The 19,901-nt window shown below is 39.7% G+C and overlaps 3 protein-coding genes across 3 annotated transcripts; 1 reads left to right on the forward strand and 2 right to left on the reverse strand.

The window, feature by feature from the left end:
* The first annotated feature begins 4,364 nt into the window (after positions 1-4,364).
* On the forward strand, positions 4,365-5,880 carry LOC116197579 (probable WRKY transcription factor 29). The gene is made up of 3 exons (XM_031527759.1): positions 4,365-4,873; positions 5,010-5,123; positions 5,207-5,880. The coding sequence occupies exons 1-3, from the start codon at positions 4,470-4,472 to the stop codon at positions 5,661-5,663; spliced, it is 975 nt and encodes a 324-aa protein (XP_031383619.1). The 5' UTR covers positions 4,365-4,469; the 3' UTR covers positions 5,664-5,880.
* A 1,138-nt stretch (positions 5,881-7,018) lies between these two features.
* Positions 7,019-10,509, reverse strand: LOC116200161 (endoglucanase). Its single transcript, XM_031530887.1, has 8 exons — positions 10,229-10,509; positions 9,854-10,066; positions 9,326-9,526; positions 9,172-9,249; positions 8,562-8,714; positions 8,360-8,468; positions 7,937-8,103; positions 7,019-7,557 (listed from the first exon to the last, which is right to left on the reverse strand). Exons 1-8 carry the CDS (start codon positions 10,487-10,489, stop codon positions 7,162-7,164), a joined length of 1,578 nt encoding a protein of 525 aa, XP_031386747.1. The 5' UTR covers positions 10,490-10,509; the 3' UTR covers positions 7,019-7,161.
* Positions 10,510-12,469: 1,960 nt separating this feature from the next.
* On the reverse strand, positions 12,470-19,726 carry LOC116200150. Its single transcript, XM_031530875.1, has 9 exons — positions 19,483-19,726; positions 16,600-19,278; positions 16,412-16,515; positions 15,710-15,779; positions 14,826-15,596; positions 14,470-14,672; positions 14,263-14,386; positions 13,311-13,517; positions 12,470-12,984 (listed from the first exon to the last, which is right to left on the reverse strand). The coding sequence occupies exons 1-9, from the start codon at positions 19,639-19,641 to the stop codon at positions 12,847-12,849; spliced, it is 4,455 nt and encodes a 1,484-aa protein (XP_031386735.1). The 5' UTR covers positions 19,642-19,726; the 3' UTR covers positions 12,470-12,846.
* Between the last annotated feature and the right edge of the window lie 175 nt (positions 19,727-19,901).

The following is a 19,901-nucleotide window of genomic DNA, read 5'->3' on the forward strand; positions in this document are numbered from 1 at the left end:
TGAAGGCGGGTTCTCGAATTTTACTCTACTTGCCCCGTTGATGATGAGGAAACTCCTTATGAATCAGACTAGCTAGCAAGCATATGGTTCCTTCCATAAGTTCGACAGCCCCTTCCATCTTCTGGGAGTCCAACCCGACCTTCTCTCTGGTCTCTTCTGTGTTGTATAGGGCACCCGCTGTTTCCCTATACAACAGTAACTGTAAGATATTTATTTATCAAACACTCAGATGCCACATTTAAAGTTTGGATTAATTACTTTAAAAAAATACAAACTCTTCACCTTTTATCAATTCTACACTACAAGAGAAGGGTCCTAGGGCGACCCATTTTTGGATCACTAGGTCTCCCGACTCTTTCAAAAGGGTCACATAAAGTATAGTTGTTTTAGACTCGGCGACTCATTCACAAATTGGTCGCTATAGATCCGACCCAAACTTTTGGGTCGCCCAAGGGGAATATGAGCCGACCCAATTTGGGTCGACAAAGCTATAGCCAAGGCTGACCCAAAATTTTGGGTCGCCCATAGTTAACCGGGACTGACCCAATTTGGGTTGGGAAAGCCTTGCTTTGGCCGACCCAATGTTTTCGGTTGTAAAAGCTTTGTCTTGGCCTACACCATTTTTTAGGTTTGTCCTCTAGCACCAGGCTAATAGCCTGCTGTCAGTCCACGAGGACAAAAAAACGGGTGCCACTGTCAGTATGATACCAACGTGTTATCAATTTGTTCATCGCTTGTTGACAAGTTGTTTGCCAATTGCAATGTAGACAATATAAATTACACTTGAATCAAATTTACAATCCAAATAATTATGTCCATATTCATAATAATTTAAGATTTCTACAATTACAAGACCCGACAAAGTCAAATACTTATAAAACAAATTCATACTTATTCTGCAGCAACTTTAGCTCGAAACTTTGAGACATGGACAATTTCTCCTTGAATGGTTGTTCCTCTTCTTTAACATGAGCCCCGATGATCTTCAATCTCATTCGTTATCCTTTTGAATGTTCACCTCAAACCTAGGGCAAAAGGCCACATCACTTCGGGCAAGTGCATAACAAATGACAAATGACGGAAGTAACTATCGATCATGCTTTTTGTTTCTTCAAAGGAGGAACAACTTATCGAGCCATCCGATGTCGCATAATTTGGCATGTCATCAAATTGGAACTCCATATTATTGAGAATCAACTAAAGGACAACAAAATCATGGTTAAACATATACTAAAATCAGTAGTGATAATCATGGAAGACAACATAACAGAAATAAAGCAACACGAAATTGGTAGGACTATCTCTCCCTGTTTTGAAAAAAATCAACTTACTCTATAAAATCCTTTGGTTTCACTTATCGAAGAGCGAGAAATGATCATCGTAACTGGAAGTCACAATACAAATTGACTCGATTGCCAACAGTAAGAAGCAACACAATCAAATGCCTCTTTCCCATCCATTTTTCCCAAACTTTAACTTAGCATATGAGTAGAGAGAGAGAGAGAGAGAGAGAGAGAGAGAGAGAGAGAGAGGGTCGCTAGTGCTCAATGACGATAGCTTTCTCCTTCTTTTGCTTTTCCTCTGTAGAGGTGAATGGCTAAACTTCTCTCAATTCATCAATTTCACTCTCCGCGAACTGAAACCCATCTTTCCCTTCCATCTCTACCGCGAGTTGAGCTGAAAAAGATGAGAGCTTGTCGGGGAAAGAGTTGTTGTTATTGAGAAGAGAGGATGCTGCTCTACTCATCGTTGGCCAGAGGTGGCTCGGAACGGAGTTAGGCATTGACAGGACTAAGAGGTTGAGATGAACTTCTCCATGAGGAGCAAAGCTGAGAGGCAACAAATAAGGAAAATGAAGGTGGAGACAGAGTTTGTGTAGGGCCGGAGATGGTGGCGGTGTAAGGTGAAGGAGCTTGGGCATCAGGGGAAGGCATGAAGAAGAAGGGGGTAAGAAGAGGTTAAGAACCAAATTTTAAGTGAAAATTTTGAAAATTTAAAATCGTGGGTGAGAAAGTGAAAAATCGGAATAGACCGTTCCTATGGCGACTAACTTGTACCGACCTTAATTATTGGGTCTCAAAAAATTATACCTATGATGACCCTTTTCTATGGGTTAACATAGGCTGGCATACCACAACCATTTTTTGCCAACCCATCCAAAATGGTCGGCCAAAGCCCTATTGGGTCGCCCCAGACCCATTTTGTTGTAGTGCTAGCATAATTTTTTTTTCTTAACTTAAAAAAATGCATGAACTATTAATTTGATATCAATTTTAGCACTCATTGACTTTTCTATTTATTTAAACAAGAATTGCTACCCACACCCCTCCAATTTGGTAGCCAAGGTCACCGGCGACCTTATGGGAAAAGCGGTGGGTCCCAATGAGTCCCTCATTACTTGAATTTTTTTTTTAAAAAAGAGGAAAAGTAAGATTGAGAAAGGAATGAAGGGGTAGATATTGGAGCCTCATCAGTGGCCACCGTCCCCATAGTCGGGCTCATCGGTGACCTCTTTCGTCATGGACAACTCCGATTGGGAGGGCGGTGGTCTCTATTGAGGCTCATTCGATTGAAAAATTGATATCGTACTAACATTAATATCAAATTGATAGTTTTTCTATTTTTAGGTCAAAAAAAAAGTTCGTGCTAGAATTGATAAAATGTAGAAATTTTGTGTTTTTTTAGATGATTAATCCTTTTAATTTTTATAAGGAGAGTTCAATATATATTTATATTGTGTGTGTATATGCACAGGCACACATCAGAAACTTATATAGAAGAAATATGATAATTAATCTTCTTCCATTTGTTATTTTAGTATGAGAATAACGGGCACATAAAAAGTATTGGCAGGAGAGCAAATGGGGAAAAAAAAGGAAGAAAATGTATATGATATACTTCTAACTTCTAATTATATATTACATAGATCCAGGACCATGTGTCTCTTATAATACCGAAAAGATTCCAAGTGCTGATAATAAGAATAAATTTTCCATACAAATTCAACAAAAAAAAATCCCGGTTTTCTATGGAGAAATTATCGGCTGAATTTAGTTATGGTTCTCAATTTTTAATTGTTTAGTTATATTATTATCCATTAAATTTCCCCAAACTATACGTCAAGTCGAGTTAAATAGTTTCGTCATGTATGGGTATGGATTTGGTTGCGGCCCGAAGTTGCAACTTGCGAAGATTTTATTTATATAATAAATTGCCGCTTTTTTTGACCACGCGGGAGAGAGGTCTTTCCCTCTCTTCGGCCACTCATGAGCGGTATGGTCCATGCATCTTCACCATTATATCAATTGAGAATTTTTCACCAAAAAAAAAATTGAGAATTCAAAATAACACGTAAACGAGACCGGATATAACGATTCGATCGACATGAATATGAAAAGCGAGATCAGTTCGTGCAGGAATTTCACAAAATTATCGTTAAACTACTGCACGCACCTGTTTATATCGATCAACTGATCTTTGTCGTGCTCTAGTTGAAGTTCTGCGAATTGATGAGGGTAAGCCTATGGAGTATTGCGCGTGTGGAAACTAAACAGAGAAGGGACCGATCCCCCGTCTCCTTTTGCTCAGAGAACAATCTACCCAATTTTGTTGAATAGATAATATCCTCTTTGAAAATTTTATCTTAATTATTATAGCAAAAAACACGAAAGTAAAGAGAGATCGCAATTGTCAGAGTCCATAACCGACCTGACGTGGAAATTTTAGGTTGCGTGGACTTCTAACTTCTTTATAATATAATATATACAGTTAAAAAATATCAATAAGATCGCATGCACGTTTCTTACACTTTTTAACAAAAAGCATATTTCCTGGAGTTTCAAGTTATTAATTACATATTAAAGTTCGACGGTGAGCCTGCATGCACGACATGAATATGTAAAGCGAGTAGTTAGAATGGTATGAATTTGAGTATCAACGTATAGGAGAACCTTGATCACCCGGTTAAGTTTTCTGACCCGAAAATCCGAAAGAAACTTATGTACCGAATTTATTATTGGATTACTAATTTTTTTCGGTGAGCGATTGGACTACTAAATAAACTATAGCTAGTGTGCCAGTTCAATTAAAACCCATTTGACAATTTCAGCCCAATATATACGCGCGCACACACAGATATATATATATATATATAGAAATATTAAAAAAAAAAAGAGGGAAGAAAGGAGTTCATTTAAAACCCTTTGACTTTTCCCATATGTCAACGGACCAATGTGGATACAAAACTGGTTTTCGTTCCCCGTTTTCGGTGTAATAATGCACAGTTGGAGAAAAAGGCCAAAACGGGCTTCAAATTGACAGCTAATTTGTGCTTTATGTGTGCGCGTATATATAATTCCCATCCAAGTCTTACCTCTTTATCGCACTCAAACACACAGTCTCTCTCTCTCTCTCTCTCTCTGTGTCTGAATATTATATGCCTTTTGGGAATCAATATTATTCCTCAATTCATGGCCGGAGAGTTTGTACGCAGGGATGACTGGGATTTAGACGCCGTGGTGACAGGACGCATGAACCAAGCCTCCTCCACTCCTTGTGACATCAAGGAGTGGTTTGATTTGTTCATCGACGATGACCCTCTGATGAGAATGAGTAATACCGGATGGGAGCTTCCTCCTGATGACTTCCCAACGGGCTTTTATGAGACGATGACGATGTCTAAGGTTTTGGATGATTTGGAAGGGCTTTACGACCACCCGGTGATGCTTCCCGCTTCCTCTGAGGCCATTGAAGTTGGGTCCTCGGGCAATACTGCAGAAACCAGTGAAGGTGCTCAGCAGCTGCAAGAAGGAGCTGGTTCATCTGCACTGGCGGATGTTGATGTTGTTCGTGCAACTGCTAAGTATAAAAGAAGGTAAGAAAATTGGATTTCTGTAACGATTTGGCTTTGGATTTTCATATATACTTATAATTTGTAATTAAAGTTCAGTAGAGAGTTTGATCGACATAACTTGGTTGAATTTAATGGTTAGTTCTTTGATCTCTTACAGGAAGAACCAACACAAACAGGTAGTGCAGCACGTTACATCGGATGGTCTTTCATCGGATTTGTGGGCTTGGCGTAAATATGGCCAGAAACCAATCAAGGGTTCGCCCTTTCCAAGGTAACACAAATTATAAATTCAAAGGTTGGCATTTTATTCCATTTCAGTGTGCCGGACGGCTAATTTATTTGGTTTAATTACAGGAGCTATTATAGGTGTAGCAGTATGAAGGGATGTCTTGCACGAAAACAAGTCGAGCGGAGCAGCTCAGAACCCGGGATGTTCACAGTGACCTACACCGGAGAACACAGCCACACACAACCCACTCGCCGAAGCGCCCTCGCTGGCATAAGCAGGCCAAGCAAGTTTTCTACTTCTAAGAAATCCAGCACTGCTGCCACCACCGATGAATTCGCACGCTCAATGCCTAAGTTACCCCAAGGCATGTCTATTAATAATCATGAGAGCTCTCCAACCTCAACTTCAACGATGGAAGACGGTCCATGCGCATGCAAAGCAGAAACAACATTCCTGTGGGGTGAGAGTGAAAATGTTGATAAAACTCTGAATCTTCCAAGTTTGGTTTTGGGTGAAGAAATATTCATGGGATTTGATGAGCTGGAAGGTTTAGGCATAGATTTTGCCCTAACTGGTTATTGATTTTGATGGGAAATGTGGGGCAAGCTCATAGAGATGAGATTGTTCCTTTGACCAAAATCTTAGATATCTTCATTGCAAATGAGATGTCTTCAGATAGGATCTCATATCGTATTGTTGAGGCAGCCAATTGAGAAAGACATTTGTGTATAGTGACACTCGTTTGATCTGCCGTAAAAAAATTCAGATTCGATTCTTAACAATAAAATTTCTCGCATCACTTTATATCTCTTTCCCATATCCCTTTTAAATTCGTTGATTTTCCTTGTAATGAAAAAGAAAATAGATGCCTAGCTAGCCAGTTTTATCTTTTCAGCGAAAAAGAAGAAAAAGCCACCACCACCCCCCCGCCCGGATTATTTTAGTGTAGCTTGTAAAGTTTATGACTTTTTTTTCTCGGTTATAAAGAAGGCTCAAAGTCTAGTACAATGAAAAATGGTGTAACGTAATGGCGTACGCCTCGCCTGTTATCCTAGAGGTCATAAGTTTGATATCTAATGAGACTGTTTGTGCTCCTTTATTACTTAAGTTCTTGATCTTTTAGAACTTTTTCGATTTAAGTGTAATTTATAACTAATTTTGTGGATAGAGCTGAAGTGAACGGCTAAAGAAAAATAATGGAAAATGAATATGATGGACCTTTAGTTTTTTGACTTTCTATATGTGGGAGGATGAAAGAAAATTATATTGAAAATGAAAACTTCTATATGAAGCATATTGGGATATATACAAGCAGCATGGCATTTTGAGACTGCAGTTAATATACATAGTAACATATGGGGGCAAATTGAGATTAACTATTAAGACATTGTCATTTACTAAGAAAATACTTATCCCCAACGATAAAAACTAGAGTGATTGGAATATCATTTTTTTCGATTATAAGAGAGTCTTATAAACCTGATATAATGAAATATAAATTATAATATATAATAGAGAAGCACAAGTAGTCTCACTAAATATCGAATCTAGAACCATGTTGGTTACTAAGCGAGAGTATGTGCCACTGAGCGAGACTATGTGCCACTGTACTACACCCTCTTTTAATATAGGACTGTCATTTGAGCTAATTGGCGTAATCGGCCTTCTAATTTTGTATAAGATTCAATAGCAGGATATACATATGCATGTGAATATATTATGATATGCACAGAAAGTCAATTATTGAGACTAACGTACAATTTGCAATACAACTTGCTTGAAAGTCAAACTTAATTAAGATCATGAAATAAAAATCAAAGCCATACTTTCAACCAGTACGGATAAGTGGACGATCTCGGGGGTAAGAATGACATCACTGAAAACGAAACAAAGCTTTGAGAAAATTTAATTTGCCTTATCATCATAATGCAATTATATGAATTAAGACCTTCCTGTTTATAATTTTGATCTTATCGTAAATGATTTCATAAACAAATCATGCGTATGGATCGATAAGGACGATCTATGATGATACATGCATCATATCATATAAATTGTATTTGGTTAAACTATTCGTTCTCTAATAAACTGAATCGACTTGATGGCTGGTCCCTCTGATCTTTTTATCGACTGCACACTTTCCCGATCCTTCTTCGGTGTCAGCAAGAAGGGCAGCCACCGAGCCCACAAAGGCAGCGTTAATGTAAGTGGCGGGCTCGGAGTGGGAGTAGTCTGATCGAAGGTCACTATAGTGATCGTTCGAGTTAGGTCCTCCAACTATGGCGCCTATGTGCACGTTTGGGTTCGGGAGCTGAGAATTGTAATAGGAGTAGCCGGCGTTGCACCCAATCTTGGCTGCGTGGGTCTGGATCGAGGGAATGGACGCACCCCGGTGGTGCAACTGTAAGGGGAATTTGGACCCAAACCCCACCATGTATGACATCTTCATTGGGTTGTTCCCAAGTATGTAGTCCACCTTAGACATAACCATAATACAAAGTAAAATTAAGAGTTGAGGAGTGCCAAAAAAAAAAAAAAGGAGATTTGAAGTAAGAGGGAAAATGTAAAAATAAAGAGTAAAATTTGTGGAAAAAAAGAGAGCAAAATTTCTTTTCTTTTAGGCTCATTGGGCCATCACGATGGCCGGGCTGATCTGTTTTTTTTTTTAATTACGAAGAAGATCCATAAGTATATTAAACAGAAGGAAATGAGAAATAAAAAGGCCAAAAAATGTCCCTAAAATTAATCTTAAAATCTCATAATTTAGAAGTGAGAATGTGTGATACTACATTACAAATATTTTCTTAGCCAAAATTTGTCGAATGGGAGAAAAGTAAACGAGTATGTGTAAGAACCTGTGATTTTGCAAATGCTCTGATCTGGGATGGAGAGAAATGGGCCGATCCGCATTGAACTCCATCGACGTGGGCCGAGCCCAGCGTTCTCGCGTATGCCAGAAGCACCAGGGACGCGCTTGTCACGTACTGCAGGTTGCTACTGTCTCTCGTATACAGTAGACCGCCTGCATTCCATTACGTGCAGGATTTCATTTTCGAGAATATATGACACTGACTGTACTTGATGAGATGAAGGATTACATTCTCTATTCTGAATAATGTTAAGACGCATTGGTTTGTAAAAGATTTTCTAGTTTCTGATAGACTTGGCTGCCAAGAAAGTATGTCACCATTGGCATAATCATCGGGCATATCATAGTCCAGTCAGGATATTCAGGGGTTTCGTGATAACCCGAAGATATGCAGATTTAAGATGGATACCGGGAGTTGCCCTGATCTGCACAGAGCTGCTACCGCGCATCAGAGCACACGCAAATGATTCCATATCATTGTTGAACTTGCTCAAGTTCTTCTTCCCACCATAAAATTCCTGGAAAAGACAGTCCTCTTTAGAATATGGTTTTCGCTTTAATACGGTTTTCCTACGGAATAGTCTCAAGAAATTAAAAGAGCTGAAGACAACCTTAGCTAGGATTGCTTGTACACCAGCAAATTTGTTGTCCCAGCTGAACTCGGACACTGCCTGGCTCCAACCTTGGTTGCTCACAATGTAATTCATGTACTTATCCTCTCCGGTCGCTCTATAAAGCCATGTTGCTGCCCATAACAGTTCATCCTGTCACCAGAAATTCATCAATCGAATATTTTACACTGTCTCATCCAGTGCTTAAATTTATCTAGTTATGCATGATCTGTTTATGCTTACATAATCTGGACTTCCCTCTACTTTCCTTTTAGTCCGTTTGTGGTGTAAGGACGTTCTTTAGCAATGTCCGACTCTTTTATTAGGACTGACCCATTCATGTCATTATACTATATAGACAATAATATAATGATGCATTCTGCACGATGGAATTAAGTCGTGGAATCGCGTTCTGCTTCTAATTCAACATATCAGACGGCTCCTCAAGCTTGATCATAGAGGATTGATCTTATATGAGATGAGAACAAGAAAGTTGATGATTCATTGAACTATTATCCATCTCGATAAAGGTTTGTAGTGTTTCCTTTTCCATTCGATCCACTTCAGTATCAACAAATTCTAGACAGATGTGATTTCATCTTTCTTGTACCTGATAACCCGAGAACGAACAGTAGAAGGGGCAAGAACCCTGGTAAGATCCTCTGTACCTGTCTGCAAACTCAAAGAGCTGGAACAGTAACCAAGTGTTAAGTTCATTCGATAGTTGGAACGAGACCGACTCAAGATTAGGAGCGGTTTCTTACTGATCTAGATGTGCTAAGGAGCTTGGCTGAGTAATTTGGGTCAACACTTTTGAAGACAATTGAAGCTGCGGAAAGAGCTGCAGCAGCCTCAGCTGCTGGCTCAGTTCCTCGTGAATTAGGAGTAACCTTGTATAGTGTTCGAGGCGTGTCCATGTCTTCGGGTCGTTCCCAGCACCGATGATCGGCATTCCCGTCTCCAACCTATGGAAAGGCGTATAATGAACACCAAACTATCAAGTTTCCATAGTATTCATAGGCTCGTTACTCGTACCAGATCTAAAACTAGATCTAATAGCTCGAACCAGTAGTACTGAGACTAATGGCTGGCTGTCGTGAAGTTCAGTTTTATGTACCTCGTTATCACAAAATCTTTGGCATAACTACTAATTAAAGCCTAGAAACTGTAAGTTTGGATGACTGACTCATGATGGTGGCAAAATCTATACTAAAAGCGAGAATTGGAAAGAGAAAACTTGTTCCGGTATACACATTGAGCTCGATAATGCTCATATGTATAAGGTAATGGACCTGTGTGTAGAGAGTAGTAGGCGAAGTGTGAGCTTGAACTAAGAAGTCGGCCCCCCAACTTATCGCGCTTTGGAGATATCCGAGCTGATTCACGGATGAGATCTCCTCCTCATAATCCAAAGCTACCCAGCTCAGCAAGGTAACGGTGATAGCCATTGGCCACCCGAACTTCACATTGTCACCAGCATCATAGAATCCTCCAACCAAGTTCACCTGCAGAAGAGACCATGCCATAAGACTAGATTAAGGGAGAGCATAAGGTAGATTTCTTGAACTTTGATCAAATGTTCCAGTCCATGAGTCGGTTTACGATATCTACAAGCATGTTAATTGGTACGTTATGGAATCGAATGTTGACGGAATGTACATAAGTACATTTTCGAGCATGCCATCGGTGAGTGCAGAGTCTCCTCTCCACTTCACTCGCTGTTGGGCAGGCAACTTCCCTGAGCGCTGGCCTTCGAAGAACAAAATGGCCTTCTCAAGAGCCTCGCTGTAGTCGTAACTCGATGAGCACGATGAGCTTTCATGCTCAATAGAAACCGCAAGTTGACAAGCACACAAGCACCATAGGACGACCAAAACCGCAGCCATGACTTCATAATGCCCATGCGGCATATTTTGGCTATGGATCATAGGACTTGCATGGAACGCAATGGAGTTCTTGGTTTTTATAGAGGGCAAAGTACTGCTCTGAGCAGGGCGGCCCAAGAGACTTTGTGGTCTAAAGCCAAATTTTTTGATATACCTTTAGCTTTATTGGATTGAATTAATGCAATGTTTGTTTGAATTTTATTATTTTAACTTTTCAAAATGTAAAATTACAAATTATAAATTTAGTATCAATTTGTTTGATCATTGGTTTCTTAACTGATAATATAGCTAACTAATTCATTTAATCTTTCATAAGACATCATAAACATTAGGGAAATTAATTTCAATAGTAAAACCTCTTTTGGGCCGAAGCAATAGTTTCGGGTTAGATTGACTTTTATAAAGAAAACGAAACTAGGAAATAAAATAAAAAATAAAGGAGGTCGTCCGTTTGAAAAGATAATGCGGGAATCCATCACGAAGTAAATATAATGATAGAACCCCTTGAATAGTACAATAATAAAGAGGACTAAGTTGTGGTTTATATAGATTATGGAGAATAATTAGCGATTGCAAAAAAAAAAAAAACAAAGAGAGAGAGTGAGAGAGAGAAATTGAGCTGGAAGAGAGAAAAATTAGGGATTAATCGAAAATTAATTAAGCTGTAATTGATTAATTAATACAAATGAGAGAGAATGAGATTTATCAGGAATCATTTAACTTTTAGGGACCTTAATCATTTTTTATGTGAACTTGAATTGGAAACTTTACTTAATGGGAATAAGCGTCAAATCACTTAAATTAACCCAAACGTTAGTTAAGGACCTTAATTTATTAGGCAGAGATAAAATAATTGAGTAAATTATGAAGGTAAATTTTTTTAAATTAGGGAGGAACCTCAAGTAAAGGCTTGATTCGCCTTCTGCTAGGACCGCCTCTGGCATGGAGGCGAACATGGAGACAGAGCCACCTTAGAAGTTTGTAATGCGACGGATAATTGAAAATATTTTTATTTTTGCGTCTCTCTTATAATTGAAAAGGAAAGTTTTTAACTCCTGACCTCATAACTGTTGGATTGTCTGCACTAGGTAGTCTACTGGTATTAGGAAATTTTACAATTTACGCCCACATGTATTAGATTGTCCTCAGTATTTAAGTACATCAAAGAGCCTCCAGCTAGTTAGCTTGCCAAAATTTAAAGCAACCAGTATAGTTTTAATTGTGTTAATTAAGAGGACAAAAATAATGTTGCAGTAATTTACTACTGTAGGGAGTTAATTTTAAAACATATATGCTGCCATTACGTATATTGATGAAAAGCTTCTTCTTTTTTTTTTTTCCGGTGTAAAGAGAGAAGCTTTAAAGAATCAACCGAATAATAGAAATGACAGATTTCATTAATACTACACGATTTAATTAATTTTTTCTTAGCATTTCTCAAGAAAATAAAATTTCCCATTTTTTACGTACAAAAATATCTCAAGACCTGCGATGAACAATGATCTTGTGAATTTCTTCATTTTATTTATTAATACATATCTATTGATTTCAAATTATTATGTATTGTCTGTAAAAATTGTCATTATGATGTATAAAATATTGGAAGGTACCGATTAGATATGCTCGTAACTCAAGTGTAATCTTTCTTGTTCGATAAAGGGCTTCTCATTGACTGAATCTCGAGTCACCGGAGAATTAAAGCTGGCCATTCCGAAGGAATAACCGGGAGAAGTCGTGGATGATGTAGAGGGATGGGGATTGCTTGAATCTCTTGATGTAACTTGAGCGACTGAGATTCCACAAAATCATGATAATGTAGAAGAAACACCAACCTCCACTCCTCAGCGTCCCATGCTTCAAATGTTTATACACATTAACTGCCCCACCGACTTTCTCGTGGAGACCTTTGCTTTCAAGCCTGGGCAACAAAACTTCTGTCCTGAGAATTTTCTCGAAAAAGAAGAGTTTCCTCCCGACAGTTACCTCTCCTTTCCCCGATCTTCTCGGGTCCTTCATCTACCATAGAGAAGAAGTAGTCTATTCATTGTAATAAGCTGTGGCAAAATTTGATACAACCTGGGAGCTCTCCACAAGCACAAGTGAGAAACACGCATGAAATACCTCGTTCGGAATGAAATACACATACAGACTGCTACTGTTATATCAAAACTGATTAGCAATTATACACCGTACTCGTATCTTAGCTCTATTTTACAAGCAAAAAGAATAAATAAATAAATAAATGACAAGTGACATATAATGCTTATCTACATCATCGTATCTGGATGGTCCAGAACGGTAATCCTTCGCCCAGGAAGGTCGTTTGCTGCGGTTATCAAACTGCGATTCTCAAATAAAATATGAAGATCAACTGTTAAGATTTGCATAATACAGAAATTTCACAACTGGAAGGTTCCCAACTCAAGGCCATGTCTGGTAAGGAGTACTTTCCTATTGCCAACCCATTCAAGTCGATATGAGAGGTCAAGGTTCTGAATCAAATACTTCAAATTTTCCATCTCGCTCTTCAAGTGTTCCTGCAATGGAGAAACCATGAGGGCATTTCAAACAACGAAGATTAATGGTATCTATTGTTATTATATTACTCAATCATAAGTTTCATGATAGTAATTAAGTCCCTCTTAGTCAGGCTATTGGTATCCCCATTGTATTGTTCTATATTATCCCATACATTTAAATGCTGTAGGACCCAACACAACGGTGGAACCATGAACACAAGAAGCTATACCTAAACTAGTTAGATATGCTGTCCTGCCCAAACAAAATTTTATAAGCACATAGACCCTATATAATGACAACAGCAAACCTGAGAACTGCATATATATGATTTTGAGAGCATTACCTTCAGACTGGTTGGTCCATCGGATCCCATTATGCTTGCTATTACACTTGTCCGCGCAGTTTTGGGCGAGAATCCCTCCCAAGGAGGGACAAAAATCAATTTAGTGCATTGCACAGGAACATAGTTCCGACTGAGTCTCTCCCACCATGCAGATCCTAATGACCACCACCTGATCATTAATCCATGCTCGGAGAATGCAACTAAGCCCTGAAGTTCGAAAAGGAAGTTAAGAAATGGCAGGAGAAAGAGACTCCTATTAGCTGGATAATTCCGACTTAAAGCAATATTACAGGAGTTGTTATTGAACTTCAGGTCAATGCATAAGAAATATCATCGAAGTAAACTCATGCCAAGCGAGAGTTCACAACAGCATGCTTTCATCTAACAGGAACGCAACCATTGTGTGTACAGAACCAAGTACCATATTCCCAAAAACAGTACTATAGGTGGTCCAGACTCCAGATATAACGCTTCAATGCAGCTCAGGGCAGTAAAGATTCAGATGTACTGCAAATTTTCATAGGGTAAAGGAAAAAATACATGTTCCGTTTCTTCACCCCAAGTCCAGAAGGTTCACTAGATCAAATTTTACTACAATTCAGAACCAGGCCAAGTAAGATTCATGCATTGAAGAATGATCATGACCGAATTAATTGTAACTTTCTACCCCCTTTTAGGATATGGATATGAGCTCCGGTTTTAATGAGGGAAGAAGTGCTCCAACAGATAAGTAAGAGGGAGACAAATTGTAAATTTGACAAGAAATCAATTCTCAGCAAAATACTGTGAATACCAGTTGGCAAGTTGGTCTAAGACAAGGCCCGGGAAGAAACTCAAGTCAAACCTTATGACAAGATTTAACAGATAAAAAATGCATTGAAATAGCAAAATCAAAAGATAATCCAATTCTGCGTTTTGATAAAAGAAGAGATAGTAATGCAGAGTGAGATACCTCCCCATCAGGAGAAAAACTCAAGGCAGAAATCACAGTAGTCAGTGCCAATCCAGACTGTCCTCCAAGCAAACTTGGCAGTGCTAGAGGTGCACTTGCATCGAGAACCTTAATCTTCGCAACACTGCTCAGGATGCAAATGAAATTAAAAAAGTAATAAAGTCAAAAAGGGTCGTCATTTAATGAAATGAACTCATCGGTTCATACCTTTGCATATCATACACCCGGATGCTTGCATTCTTAACATCTCCTATTGCATCTCCCACAGCTAATCGAGTTGACGTATCATTCAAAGCTACCATGGGAAAAACACGCACTACTTCCTTCAATGTTGTCATAGAACTTTGAAGGCAAGTTTTGCGCATGACCAAGTTGCTAGGGTCCATTGTTTGCAAAATAAAGTTAATCACCTGCAAATTCATCCAACTAGTTATAGTAGAACTCTCATACTTAAAAGGGAATTCCTCACAAAAAGTCAAAAAAATATGTGGAACTGATAAGGAATTTGGTAATTCTATTTCCAAAGGATCTATCAACTCAATTTGTTAAATTGACGCACTAACCTTATCAAGATATTGAGCCATGTTCTTAGGAGCCCCACGCAAAACCCTGATGAGAGTTGTAAGGGCTACTAAGTGAACAGGTGAATCAGATGCAGTAGACCATATCTGGCTTTCTATAGCTGTCAAAAACCCATGAATGTCTGCCATTACCAAACTTGGAAGAAGGATCCCGATTAAAGTCTCTCGGATGATAGTATTAGGTACAGCTGGACTTGCTGAGGTACCACTTACACACTCTATCTGGAAAAAGATATCACCGATCAACTGGGGTATCTCAGATTCAATGCAAGTCTTCCATGTCTCATCCATGCCCTCAGCCAAGAGCTCTGCAGCAGTGCAGCTATATTTTCCGTTCATGGCCATTACCAACTTCACTAAATGATGGACAACTAGTTGGGCAAGGGTTGGTTTTACAAGGCTAGGGTACCAAATGGCCAATGCTGCTGCAACAATAATATGGGAAGTCATTGCATCTTGTCCTGTCCCCCCTACACATGAAATCCAGTCCTGCAGTTCATATGATTCAAGCCAAGCAACTATAGTGGAATCTTCAAACTGCAAGATCTCCTGAGTTTCTGACATTCCCTCTTCCTTTGTACTGTTCAATCTGTTTTCTTCAGTTGCATTGAGAGAACTCATAAACTTGACATGTTCAGAAGTTTTTTCGCTGCACAGTGGCTTTGGTATTGCCCGTGAAGCAGCACAATGGAATAATGACCTTGCGGCCATCCGTACATGTTCAATATCATCTTGCCAGAAACTCACCAGAAGCTGCAAAGACACACAAATAGAAGGAAGTCAAAAGCTATTGAGAGAACCAAACAAACCGCAAAAATATTTTTAGAAAGTCAAGCAAAGTCACATGGAGATAATAGATAGATAACCTGGAGGGAAGGTGGCTTTATATCTGGAACTTTCTCCACAAAATTTCGAGTATAGAATGCGGCCAAGGCGCTGATAATACACCAAGCAAGTTTTTGTTTAGTATTCCATTAAAAAAAGTTTTATTCTTCAAATATGTACAGATTTTAAGAAAGTGAAGGCGGTGTCTTATCTATAAATTTAGAAAACCAAGAACCCTAAGAAAAACAAATAGCTTTAGGTGTTCCGGTAACACTAGAACAGTTGAAAGCACGGAAATAAGTCATTTTATTGCAACTGTAGTACTTGCATACACAATATTAAGCATTCAGCTACAATGAGCACTTCTTCCCATAAAAAGATTCCTGGGCCAAAGTCAATTAATTCGACCGGTTAAGCTATTCATAAGTGTGACACCATCATTCACACTATAAATATTTGTTTTCTGATGTACCATCATATACTTTACAATTTTTTTTAAAAGAAAAGAATATCGCTAAGCAGTCAAAAAGCAGTTATATGTGAAGCAATTCAAGTAAGTACGCTTCTCAAAAACATCTAACCATATGTATTGGCGTAAATTTAAGTGGAATCCCACATTTGAAGTACAAATTGATGCTACAGATGCGATTCGACCAACCAAGAACAGGTATTGGCATTTTGAAAAAGTGAAGGTAACATCAAACTACAAATCCAACTGATATCAGAGAAAGGGGGTTTCGTACCTGCTAGCTGCTGAACAGGAATGCCACAAGCTAACCATTCGCTGTGCAAGGGATACCATAGTCAATGATCTCAGTGCACAAAATTCCGATGACAACTTCCAGAGCTGAAATGTTAGCGGAATGTCTCAGAAGATTGCAAAAGTTCAAATAAAGAGCACCCTGCACTACATACTTTTCATTCAAAGTACCTCAAGAACTGCATTTATACCCGGAAAAGTCAGCGTCAAAGCCCCTTTGTCACCAACCAAGCCAGATGATACAATGAAATTCTCTGGTTTCTTCAGCTTCATGTCAGTTTTAAGCAACTGATCAAGTTCAGTATCAACATCCCAAGAGTGCAAAAATGACAAGCTAAAGCGTATTATGTTTTCTTCAAAAGACCTAATCAAGTCAGATTCAGCAGTGCTATCATTAACTGTTTCATTCATGTCTGGACCAGAATCCTTATCTCCAATCTCAGTACCCTGATGGATTTCTCCTTCCTTTCCACCAGAACTTCCACAGTGGCCATCTCTTTGAAAAGGAAGCATCAATGATGCGAGATCAAAACTGAGTGCTGCAACTCCAGGGAACGGACAAGAGCACTTAATGGAGTGCTTGATGTTCTCAAGGAATGGAGTGGGTTCAGATAACCTAATTAAGATCTCATTCATGCCAAGGGCTTTAGAATCATCAGACTCAATCATCTTTGTAAAACTTGCCACCCCATTAACTGACGTTCTACTCTTCTCCAAGTTTTTCAAATGAGATCTAGAATAACCTACATCTTCACTAATAGGAATGAGTAACGACGATGCTGAAGTATTTTTACATGCAAAATCGGCTACAGAATCCTTGCTAACCTCCTTACAGAAATGTTCATACATGGAATGAGAAGCTGTACCACGTAGAACTCGCTCTCGAGACCCTGTTTTAATGTCCCATATGCATAAAACATCATTGGCATCAGAAGCACCTGCATAGCTTCGACATAAACATGCAAGATAACCTCTTATTCCATCCCACACGACTCTTGTAGGGTTACTAGGATGTCCAGGAAACATTCTCTCGACCCTCAATGTTTGAAGAGATGCAAGAGCTATGCAGCCATCATCCCCAACAGAGAGGAAACAATCACTCCATGGACGATCTGTTCCAATCGGAGGGAGAATAATTTGGCGGACAGGAGCCACATGCTGGTGCATTACTGCAATGGAAGTGCCAGCATCAAGATCCCATATTCTAATAGTGCAGTCCATGCTTCCAGATATTAGAACATGACGGAAATTCCATCCTTTTGCTGAACCCAACATTCGGTGTGATGCTAAACAAATAACCGCACTTGTGTGCCCACAGAAAGGTTGCTTGATCACATCAGAATTAACTCCATTTCCACTATAAGAATCCAGTACATGAACCACATCAAACCTAACAACCTCTATTTCACCGTTCAGATAACCATAAGCAACAGCATATGGAGCATATAAATCTTCAGAAATGACCATAGACGAAGATACTATCCCTCGAGTGTCTGCAATATCACAATTTCTGCCTTCAGAGTGAATTTTGTTTGTATCCTTTATAATAAAGATGTCACCCTGAGAAGAACCTAATTCACAGGCTATTCCATTCTGGTACTCTGCTTCATGCTGCCAACTAGAATCGATAAATGGAATCCATTCAACGGAAGAGGGACCCCTTCCTAGCATTTTGCATTGATGAAATGACTTATCACTATTAGCATCTTTCCTTGGCACTGACCACATTGTGATGCAGGATTTCCATTGGAAAGGTTCTTTGAAATGAAAGCAATATGATTCAACACGAAGAAGATTATGGCTCAATTGAATGTATTGAAACCTCACATTCACATCATCTGGATGAGAAGCAGCAGGGATTGAACAAAAAGGCTTGCACTGGAACACTTTGTTCAAATACGAAATGTGATACATGATTGAAAAGCCTTTTCTATTCCATAGAATGAAATTTGCTGCCAATGCTTTGTCTGTGTCCACTTCATTCAACAGAGTCCCCTTATAACTGCCTCCAAGAAAAGTGCTTCCAATCACAGGCAATTTATCAGTTGCACCGTGAGAAGAAAAATCATTGGCAAAATACAGATCCCCGATAACGGCACCAGTATCTACTAGCTGAAATATGCAGTGATCATGTGACAGAAAAACAATTAGATCTCCTTGGGCAGCACAAGACAAAACTGGGATCTCACTAAACCCTTCTGCCAACACGGTTATTTTGGGCTGAGAATCATTTTTGTGTATTCCGCTGTCATCCTCTCCAGCTGATTGAGGGTGCCTCGATATTGGAATTGACTGCAGCATACCGTGAGAATCAGCCAAAATCACTGACTGCTTTTCTCTATCCTCCAAAGATGAGAAAGCAGTCATGAATATTGGCAACCCAATTGCCAAATTACCATGAAAAACTGTTTGTGTAATGGCAAGAGTGTATGTATCCACGATAACTATGGTGCACTTAGGAGGCCTCTTGTGATGAGAATCTCTATCCACTAACAGCTCGTCAGCATAATCCACAGACCCATGTTCTGCTAAATTGAGACTAGCAGAGAAAGAACAGCCGACACACACATATCTAGGATTCAAGGGCAATGTTTGAATAACAGATGGACTTCCCGCCCAAGGGGCCAACTTCCTCCGCCGACGACAGTGCCCACTGCCTCTGCTCCACACACACAACACACCGTCAGTACAGGCACTTACTAGAGCACCACAACCATCCGCCGTAGAATCTGCAACAGAATTAATTGAATGATCAGTGTTCACATCTCCTGGCACTGCAGTGGGATTGCAAATCGCAAGATCAGCTATCGGTGCAGCATGGCCGCACAACATGGCGATCGGTTTGAGCTCCTGGAACGACAAGAAACATAGTCAAACAAGGCCAACTTCATCTGGAAAAAAAAAAAGAACATAACTCAGAAAATACACTCAATCCTACAATCTTGTCGCTTCATAACCGTCTCGTCAGCTTAATCTATCAACTATGAGCATCGCAAATTCAGCGTTAACCATCTTAAAGCTATAAATCAGCAAAGAGGGCGGTGTGGTTCCTACCGGCTGGGAGTCCGTGCCGGAGATGTTCCACCAGAAGATGGAGCCATCGGCGCCGCCTGTGTACAGCGTGGGCGGATGAGCCAGCACGGCGGCGGCGGCGACACGGTGGAGAGAAGGCGGCGTTCCGGACCATACGCACGCCACGGATCGGCACTTCATGGCTTCCCGTTCCCTTCCGTCGCTGCAGCAGCAGCTCCGACCGTCAGGAAGTGAAGCTCGCTCTTCCCGTCGCGCCAAAACGCAACAGATGGCCGTCGTTTGCGCCAGATGATTAACGGGCCCTGCTAAGACTACGATTTCAACCGGCCCATTAGCATTCTGGGCTAGCGGCCCAATTAAGAAGCTTTGGCCCAATAGCATTGACCGAGACCGTTGACGTTGACTCATGAAGTCTTCTCATGCTCAGTCTCCAGTGAAGC

This window comes from Punica granatum, chromosome 1 (genome assembly GCF_007655135.1).
Source record: "Punica granatum isolate Tunisia-2019 chromosome 1, ASM765513v2, whole genome shotgun sequence".
NCBI classification, from domain to species: domain Eukaryota; kingdom Viridiplantae; phylum Streptophyta; class Magnoliopsida; order Myrtales; family Lythraceae; genus Punica; species Punica granatum.

Coding starts and splice junctions, on each gene's coding strand:
- LOC116197579 (XM_031527759.1), top strand. CDS start 4,470: ATGGCCGGAGAGTTTGTACGCAGGGATGACTGGGATTTAGACGCCGTG. Junction 4,874..5,009: donor ACTGCTAAGTATAAAAGAAG/GTAAGAAAATTG, acceptor GATCTCTTACAG/GAAGAACCAACACAAACAGG. Junction 5,124..5,206: donor AAGGGTTCGCCCTTTCCAAG/GTAACACAAATT, acceptor GTTTAATTACAG/GAGCTATTATAGGTGTAGCA.
- LOC116200161 (XM_031530887.1), bottom strand. CDS start 10,489: ATGATCCATAGCCAAAATATGCCGCATGGGCATTATGAAGTCATGGCT. Junction 10,067..10,228: donor CCGATGGCATGCTCGAAAAT/GTACTTATGTAC, acceptor TCTCTTCTGCAG/GTGAACTTGGTTGGAGGATT. Junction 8,104..8,359: donor GCAGATCAGGGCAACTCCCG/GTATCCATCTTA, acceptor AATGGAATGCAG/GCGGTCTACTGTATACGAGA.
- LOC116200150 (XM_031530875.1), bottom strand. CDS start 19,641: ATGAAGTGCCGATCCGTGGCGTGCGTATGGTCCGGAACGCCGCCTTCT. Junction 16,516..16,599: donor GTATAAATGCAGTTCTTGAG/GTACTTTGAATG, acceptor CTAACATTTCAG/CTCTGGAAGTTGTCATCGGA. Junction 15,780..16,411: donor TCCTGTTCAGCAGCTAGCAG/GTACGAAACCCC, acceptor GTGTATTATCAG/CGCCTTGGCCGCATTCTATA.